Source organism: Opisthorchis viverrini (genome assembly GCF_000715545.1).
Source record: "Opisthorchis viverrini unplaced genomic scaffold opera_v5_10, whole genome shotgun sequence".
NCBI classification, from domain to species: Eukaryota; Metazoa; Platyhelminthes; class Trematoda; order Opisthorchiida; family Opisthorchiidae; genus Opisthorchis; species Opisthorchis viverrini.
The window spans coordinates 1,786,755-1,796,391 of NW_008751666.1; the positions used below are offsets into that span (position 1 = coordinate 1,786,755).

The 9,637-nt window shown below is 44.0% G+C and overlaps 1 protein-coding gene across 1 annotated transcript in view; it reads left to right on the forward strand.

The window, feature by feature from the left end:
• Positions 1–9,637, forward strand: part of T265_00972 (hypothetical protein) — a gene marked incomplete at both ends in the record, with an annotated part of 65,355 nt that overhangs the window by 20,655 nt on the left and 35,063 nt on the right. The window contains one exon of the mRNA XM_009164887.1: positions 1,648–1,772. Coding sequence (XP_009163151.1) covers positions 1,648–1,772 — 125 coding nt within the window. The remainder of the gene's footprint in view (positions 1–1,647; positions 1,773–9,637) is intronic.

A 9,637-nucleotide genomic window follows, 5' to 3' on the forward strand; every position in this document is an offset into this window, starting at 1 on the left:
TGTCGGTGCTACTCGCCTTCCAGGATGGGGACCGCGTGATCCTCACTGTGCCTGGTTGGAGACACTACAAGATATGGCTGTCAACCGATGTCATTGGCGTTCTTGTTGTCAGTTTCTATCCAGATTGCCTGAGTGAATGTCTGTCGGAATGATTGTGTTATGCTAGAACTAAGTCCCTTCCCCATCCACCTTTACTCTTTTCTTTACAATAAGGCTTTCAAATAAGTCATGGTTGTACGGCAGTGGAGCATCGGTGTTGAACACTGATGTCATGATATCGATGATGATAATGATGATGATGCCAGGACGGTCTATCTTCCAAGAAGACAAACTAGCGTGACTTACGTCTGGCTTGATTATGAACACAATGGACCTCAAACTGTGCACATCATATGGCACAATTACTCTGAGCTGATCAACTTCCCGTCACCGTCATGCCTACACTATTCTCGGTGGTCGGATAATCTGCGTTGTGGGCCAGTCAGTTAAAAATTACCGCACTACGGTCATGGTTTTGCGACCCTGTTCACATGTGTAGAAATGTTTTCATGTTCGATCTCAGAGCATGCGGGATAACGGGAACTATTCAGGTGTGCAAACTTATGCTGTTTACCTATCGTTATGACTGTGGTTTTTTCATCCTAAGCAGCTTGATAGTCACCATCTCAGTTCCGCTAATCGAATGGTTGCTACTACTTGTTTGTAATGTTTTTTTTACTACTTTCGGAAGTTATACCAGTAATCTGTTGGCCCATCTGGACTATCCGTTTTCAACATCTCATTACTGATTATCGTTTTCTTCTGTTTATATCACCAAACCGTGTGCCTTGCGTGCGTTCTGCAGTGTTGTCGATGTGACTTGTTCCGAGCCAGGTCTTTTCTTCATTCACATGGTACACGTGATCTATAGAAAAGTTTTTGTCGGCATACGACGCTTCATATTCCAACCATTTAGCGTTTAGCTCAGTGAAGGGACGCTAACACTCCAGAAGCCTCGGACACCACTCTTCACAACCATATAGAAACTAAATCTTAAACTGGAGAGGTGGTTCAATGGTGATTGGGGTTGATATGCTCACAAAAATCTCGGAATCTTCTTATTAGTGTTTTTCGCAGTGCCGTTGCCATTGGTCTTTCTGCGAACTGGCAGATCAGGACAAGTGCTGGGCTCTCGTAAATCAGCTGTATTTTTGGAAGCGTTCAGGTTTTGTCCCGTTATCCTTCGGAGCTCCACAAGGCGCATCTCATCAGAACAATGTATTTGCCATAACAAAAGAAACTCGTAATACTAATCTAGCCAGCATGTCTTTGAGCTGCTAGTCAGTCTGCCGCTACAGATCTTTTCACTCCCACTGTCGCATATCTTATAGATTTTCAATGGTACCAAAGTGAAGCTCAAAATAATACATGACGTAGATGCAAACTATTCATGGAAAAGATCTGTTAGTTCGGCAGAATTTCCACTTTTCAGATTCACTCTGTTCCAGTATAGTTCATCTATCATTGTGCTAACCCTTGTGCTTCTATGTGCTGCATTCTAGCGATGCATCGAACGAGAACAAAAATATGATATTTTGTCACTTACGTGAGAAAGCTTCGCTTTTGCTGCATTTGAATTGGACCTATCGCTGCATTTCTTGCTTGTAGGAATACGGTATCACCAAAGAGGAAAAGCTGGTTATCGGTCAGCGCATTTGTACTCCACTAATGCGGAAAATCCTATCTGATGCGCGTTACACGGACGTGGATGAATGCACGCGTTTGCACGCTGGGTAAGTTGGTGAAATCTTCCGGCGCTTGAACGTGGTCCATTTCCAAACTGTCCCTGCCGTATAGTCATTTCTTGCGCTTTGGTCACCGACACACTGTCCTTTTCAACTTTCTCAGGGCTCAATGAATTATTGTTGACTGGTGTATTTCCAATCATCTGTTGCGGAGGTTGCACGTAACAAACTGCGGTTGATATTTATGAGGCGTCTTATGGCTTTAATTTTGCCCATAACATAAAGCCTTAGCTTCATGTTGTGAAGAAATAGGTCGCTGAATTGTGACAGATCTTCTACAGTAGGCCTGTTTCATCTTCATTGGGGCTCATCGGTCAGTCAAAAACCACCGGAGCCAAATTTAACCAAGCTTTCGGACGCGTATCTTTTGGTAGTGTTTGAGGATCAATCTATCGTGACTGTTGGGTGGAGGCATTCAGTCTTCACTTCCATGAGCGCCATCCTATCTATCCAACGTCATTTATACCTGCCTACCAGTCTGTCTCCCTCGCAGACTTGCACTCTCAGGTGGTACGTTCACTTGTGCACGTCTGGAGTGCAGTCTGAAGAAAACCGAATCAACATCATGGACAGCGTCTCTGGTGCATCTCTCCTTACACCTTAGGGCCCCTTGTATTGACGTTCTAATTTCACAGAGCTCCGAGAGAATTTAAGTTGAAACCGTAGTATGCATGAACCATTCTTCTTGTTGTTCGTTTGGTGTTCAGCTCGGTGTTCTACTGGTTTCAAAAGACTAGCTCATCCGTTGACGCGAATTAGTTCCCTCAAGTAGCTGTCATATATATGCGAATTAGAATTAAATCAGAACATGATACTCGATGGAATTTTGAAGTGCTCTGAAAATTTGAGCCAAATATCTTTCAATGACCGGACACCACGGATGTTGAAAAACAAGCAAGAGCGAAGTGTGGTCTTTCACCATACAAGCGTTTTGGGAGATTGTTATTGTGGTGGTAACATGTCAAATTATTACGGCTGGGAATAAAGAAGACGCACACAGGGATCGGAACCAGATAAAACAGATGAATTGGCTATCGTTGAAGGCAACAGCTCTGTCAGTTGTCTTTGTTTTGGTAATACTCATTGATTTTGTCGCCGTTATCTGTGTGTGACTTTGAATAAGAAATCCATCAATGCATAGAATGTTCACTCTCGTTTGATTTGGTGAGTGGAACCAATCACGGCTCATTTTTTCAGGTTTTGGCCATCACATAAGGAATCCTGGTTCCCGTTCATCTGCACTGAAGCTACATGGCTTTATGACAGTGAAACACCATTGTTATCTTCTAATGTTGCTGCAATGATAATAATGAAGCTAAACGAAGGTGTACGCGGAAACCTATAAAAACTCTCGTGGATAACTAGGCATCTCTGTTTAACCTCTTTCATCATCCATCGGTCGCATTACAACCGTCAGTCCAGAGTTAGCAAAGAACATGGATTTCCATGTTTCCTCACTATCAGCCCCATAACCAGACTATCAGAGCTCTCCTAAACAACAAATTTGTTGGATCGAAGACATCACCCATAGCCCCTAGGCTCCTAAATTTGTGTGAGTCGTACTCGACCCATTCTACAACCCAGCGACTGCTAGTTTTTACGCCCAACTCAGGTACTAACGACTGACATTTTTTATACGCACAGTACGATTGGTATACGGTTCGAAGTGTCAGTGTATCTGGATCTCGGAAACAGTCAGTACAAATACGGCAACCCTATATAGTCGTACTGTGTTCAGCGTTATCAGTCTTTCGAGCAACACTTTCAGCTCATGCAAAGTAGATGTGCGTGATGTCTACGTTCACTGCTTCGTCTTGATGACATGTTCCCTCGCGAACCGTTCGCTCCATCAGTATTTAGGATGGCCTTGATGAATGACATCATGCGCGGTTATCTCCGTTGAGCACTTTGGTCTTCAGTTTTACGGATATTTGTACAAAAAACTGTTCTATCGTGCAGGGAGGCTTCTATCGATAAATTATGTACCTGCCAACCAATGGAGCAGTAATGAACAAAAACATTTTGAAATCACTGGTTCTTCAATTTTGAATTGCGTACATGATCTGGACATGCAGCAGTTTGAAAATTAGAGGCACTCCTCATCCTTCGACTAAGCAAATCATAGCACCTTAGATAAACATACTCTTCGTACATGCTTCCTTGCTGTATAACGCAACCGAACTGAACTGTGCTTCTTTAGATTAGCATACCAGGTAGCCCCGATGCTTTGTTCCGATTTTCGTCTTTAGACCAACGCATCGTATTAGCCTGCATTACACTTCACGTCAATGTGGAGAATTTTCACTCCTGATGCGTGCAGTTTCCGATGTTGGCATGACATTATCTCCATCTTGAACTTGTTTGGTGGTCATGTGACTCCACAGAGGTAACTCAATCTGGATAAACTATGGTCAGTGTACTATTTCTTCCCTGTATAATCACAGTTGCCGACTTTTCCACTGCGCACGTGATCTTTTCAGTGCATGAGGCAATTCAGTTTTTCGATCAAACAGGAACAAAGGGGATTACAAAGGGTTACTACAGGTCTAACCGGATTACTTTTTGTTCGCAGGCTTTATTTGTTTTTCGGTGTACGTAACTCTCCATTGACATCCATTTGGATGTACTTGTTAGGATATGAGGTCGATTGCGTAGGTCTACTACCTTCCATTCTGTGCAGTTTTCAAGGACTAATGAGAGAATACTGGCGTGTTGTGTTATGTCATCTTCATTGAAATCGATTGTTATTCCGGAATACCGTGCTACGTTAGAAATCCCCTCATATCCCTGTCGTCATCGTCACCTGCACCTCAGTTCAGTTCAGTCTCTCATAAACCATGTACCAAAGTTACATTTGTTCTAGCTGCTGAAGTATCGGTTTTCGAACAACTGGGACCCATTGGAGATATAGACGGGCATTCGAAACAGTGGCTGTTGAATCAGTTTTTTTTGGAGAATACCTGACAACTGCGCATTAACAATGGGGCATAAGCTGGCTTGATTCTCACTAATATTTCTCTCCCGTTGATCGATCAAACTGCTCGAAATAATGACGGGGAACACCTTGAATACCAAGTTTATCAGGTCGATGCCAAGGGGATTTCCGAATGACGTTCCTGGGATTTTTTTATGAACAGTGGGATTATCGTTGAAGTGGTTCGTCTCAGCGGTATTTTTGCTCCAAATCTGTAGTAAACTTCTCATCGTGTGCATTGAACAGTGTTGGATGCAAACCATCCGGGCCAGGTTTCTTATCGAGTTCGAGGAATGATCCTTCTCGCTGTTGCTTATGACGGGTTGTGTTGATTTTCCATGAGGCTGTGTTCTTCATAAAGTGGTGTGGAAGGTCAGCCGAACTGTCGTTCATTGTTCAACACATCACACAGTATGACGATTCTTAGAATTGATGGCCATTCCATCTCTTTCCTAAACTGTTTTGATGACACCCTTCATTTTCGCCAGCTGATCAAATCATCTGAAATGGAGCACGGCTTCTTCCTGCAGTAAAAGCCTTCTCCAATCCCGGTGTTCATAGCTCATAAAAGTTCTTCGATACTTCATGTTGTTTGTTATACGGCCTTTCAAGGTCCTGTGTGCTCCATCGTTTTCGCTAGCCACTTGATCAACTGAACTCGACTGAATCCAGCACTTATCTGGCTGGCTTGGACGGACAGTCCCATTGGCGAGGAGCGTAGCTTCTCTCCTTTTCATTATAACTGACAGGAAGCATGCTGCGTTATGTTATCGCTTCTTTTAGTCTCTTCAGTCGCTGGTGTTACAAGTTATCTAAATAGCTTATGGGCGTTGGTTGTTAAAGACCATTCCACAGTGAGGAGACTATGCAACCCTAAACAGAGAGAGGATGAATTCTTGAAGAAAGCCTAGCTGCAGAACAGTTAACCAGAGCGTTTCACTGAAAATCGCGGTAGAGCTGAAACACAGTTAGTAGAACATTACAAAGGTATACAAATAGCCCTAGTTCACTCAGCCAGCAAGAAAGATATATACTTGTTTCTTCAGTTCAGACGGAACCACGTTAGCACCGACAGATGACGCAAGATCAGTTCCGCGTTGAAACGTTTATACCGTAGGCGAACGGTGTAACCATAGTCACTAAAGGATTTGCTCTGCATAGGCTGTCTAATCTGTCTACCTCTACTGTAGTCTGCGAGTCCTTCAGCAGCTGCGGAGACGCCTATGTTGACAAGACAGAAAGGTAACTAGTGGAGCGTGAAGCAGAACGCATTCCAAGTATGTAAATCGCGTTGAAACGTTTATACCGTAGGCGAACGGTGTAACCATAGTCACTAAAGGATTTGCTCTGCATAGGCTGTCTAATCTGTCTACCTCTACTGTAGTCTGCGAGTCCTTCAGCAGCTGCGGAGACGCCTATGTTGACAAGACAGAAAGGTAACTAGTGGAGCGTGAAGCAGAACGCATTCCAAAGTATGTAATCCAAATATTTTCAGGAAAACCCTCGGGTCAAAGGTCAAGCCGCGATCCCGCCTCATTTGTAGCGACATATCTGTTAGGTACTAACCTTCGGGCTGACCTGGTAAAATCCTTCCAATTCCTATTGCGCAACACAAACCCCAAGGTTTTAACGATAAGCGAACCGCTGCCGATCAAACCAAGACAGCCGAGACTGTGTACACGAGAACAGTTGGAGCAAACGATTCGATTACCCTGGCATTGATCAAGTGACTTGCGGAAATTAGTCAACTACTATCTGTGAACATTACTCTTCATACAAATTTCATCGTTTTACGTCTTAGACTGAAGAGATCAATAAAATATTAACAATCTGCAACATGTAGTGCTTAGGATAGCCCACTGGTTAAGAAACGAGATTGTTGGCCGGATCATCCGTGGTTCGGCACCTGGACTGCCCTTGTCCAGGCTTGGTAACCTGGCAGCATCTCATCCCTCATGATCCCCTTTGTGCACCGAAGGGGCGTTGCACCTGAACGACTATTATTTTATTTCATGTTTTATGTCAATTCTAGTGAGATGGATAAAGAAGACGCAATGTTTCACATTACTCCCATCGTTTCATTCGTATTCCAGTCAATCTTCGTCGTCAGTATGACTGTGCGTCATACTGTGTCCATACAGCCGGCGCCATACTGTTGAACTGCTAAAATCCGCTGTAGTTGATGAACAATGCCATGATCGGCGTCAACTTACATACCCTAGAAGTAACGATAACCCTTAATTGAGGCCTTCTATCTTTAGCTAACGGCCAATTAATCCAACTGAGTCCATGGTTGGCTCAAGGTTGCTGGTCTCCAAGTAATTCGCTCTGAGTGCTGCTCCTGTCGAACGTTCCTACTGACTAGAAACAGATAATGTACCATCGACTCCCAGTCGGCCATCCAAATGTCTTTCTCCCGGGTATCGTCGTACATCCTGGAGTTTATTTTGCCCATCAGGATGACTATATCCGTTCTCATTGATGACCGAAACAGTCTTAAGAGATGTCTGTAAGACTCCTCTTTCTTAGCTTCAGAACTGTGGTCTGTCGGGGTGTATACCAACACGACTAAAAAACACCATCGAACTTCACCAATCTTAACTGATCCAGGTAAACATACAGCGTTAAGATAACTGCTTACTGGAACACTAATAAAACACTTTCAACCCTGAGGCTGAGGGCAACTCCGACGTCTAAGATACAGGGAACCACTGCATCAGGATCACGAGATATCCAAAGAATATCTGTGCTCGTTTCAAGGAGCTTCAGAAACATGACCGAAATGGGGTCGTGTATTCGTTTTCGAGAGACACACACAATGCGTCGATAGAAATGAAAGCGAAATTTCAGCAAAATATATCTGTTGGCAGGCTTGACGGAGATTACGGACATTGAAAGTTGCCATTTGGACTAGGTCTTTTATGTTTATCAGAAAATATTTTGGTTTCTTTTGCTTGGTGGTAGCTTAGACACGGTAGAGGCAGATTTACTGACCGCATTTCAAGGGTTGTCGGATGGCAATAGGTATTTCTTTGAATCCTTACCCTGAGCCAATGGATCAGCTGTTTGACGCGCTTGGCTGCGGTGCGCTGGCCTAGCTCGGAAGATAGATACCTTACTCCTGTTGTATCTGCACATTGTAGATGCATTTGGAGCCGCATCGGTCTCTTGGTAGGTTTTCTTCGGCAGAAGACATCTTAGCTGATTTTATAAATATGGACGTGCTGGTCGTCTGGAGGAAACATTCCCGTTGTAGAGGAACTTATGACATCGACCCAGGCCGCCTTGTGTTACGGATAACCGTAGTATTGGGCCCACTGCTCTTCGAATGACTGTACTGCTTTCTTGGGTGGTTACACCTTGTAGAACATTGCCTCAGGCAGTGTATCCCATGGGATCGCTGCAGTGTCCAAGTCCGACAACCATGTCAAAGTGACAGAACCAAGGAAAACTGAGAATTTCAACCTTAAGCTCCCTAATAGAATATTGCTCAAATGTTTCGGTTTCTCATTCGGCTTTTGAACTTTCCGAAAGCGATGGGACTTCTCGGACATGCTCATTGTTCGGAGTTCAAGAGATTATCGCATATTGTAAAAATGCGACCGGAGTATCAGATTGGTTTCTTTGGGTGATTCGCTCCCGAGTGACTCCGATCACTTTGGTTTCTGGCGTTGTTGGTGATGTGATTAACAGAACAGAGGGAATTCGTTGTACTTTGTGTGGACGTAGCACACAACTCATAAAGTTGGTTAGAAATCACCAGCTTCATAACCGAGAGATTCAGCTGGGAATCAATTGAGTCTCTCATGAAAACCAGTTAGTATGCAAATGAATGTATTCATCTACTTTCGTTGTACCTTCTTCAACTCACTCGCTTAATCTGTTAATGTCATGTTGACCCATGGGCTAAAAGCCCCTTGTTCGCTACAGGGGGTAATTGTACGGACGTGGAGATAAAAGAACTAGTTGCCTCCGTAATTGGTTTTCGAACCGTTCCCCATGTGTGGCTTGAGCACCGTATTTTTCGCAGCTGAAAGATTTCTCTCTGGTAATGTTTTGGAATATTGGTAGCTCGGGTGTATTAGTTGGTAATTGATCAGGTGGCTGTTGATCTGTTCGCTGAGCTTGACAATTGATTTGCAAACGTTTCGTCACCATTCGAGGAGACATCTTCAGTGCGCTGTTGGTTGGGTAGTTCCTCCCTTCGTGCCTGCGTTTATATAGTCTACAAAGAGCAGCCTTTGCGCTGTAACCTGGATTCTGATTGGCCCGTTCTTGATCTGTGTTGCGTCGTGGTCGGCTTCTCTGTGGGTTTGTGGCGTGCCTCCTATTTTTAGTAGCCTACTGTTCTATTGATTTCTTCTTTGAGTCTTTGTCCGGCTTCGGGTTCTGTGGTTCTGGATTTCCTTTGTCCTCAGAGGCTGGTAGGCAGGATCAATCTCAATGCGCCTGTCTATTGCTCCACCAGTGGAGTACCACGCCTCCATGAACTCGCGTTCTTTCTTTGTTCTTGCTTGGCCCAGTATTCTGACGTTATTCCAATCGAAATGGTGTCCTTCCCCATCTTCGTGTGCAGAGATGAGAGAGAGTTGGTCATGTCTCTTGGTGGCGAGCTTATGTTCGGTGATTCTGGTTGACAGTTTCCTCCCTGTTTGTCCCACGTAGTGTTTTTCACAATCATTGCATTGAATTTTGTAGATTACATTTGTCTTTTCCATTGCATTAAGTGTCCCCTTTGGTTTTGATAGTACTCTTCGCAGCGTGTCAGTCGGTCTGTGGGCCACTTTTATGGCATGCTGTTGTAATATCCCGGCGGTCATCTCCGAAATGTTTTTGATATATGGTAATGTGATTGTTTTGCTTGTGTTTCTGGTTGTCG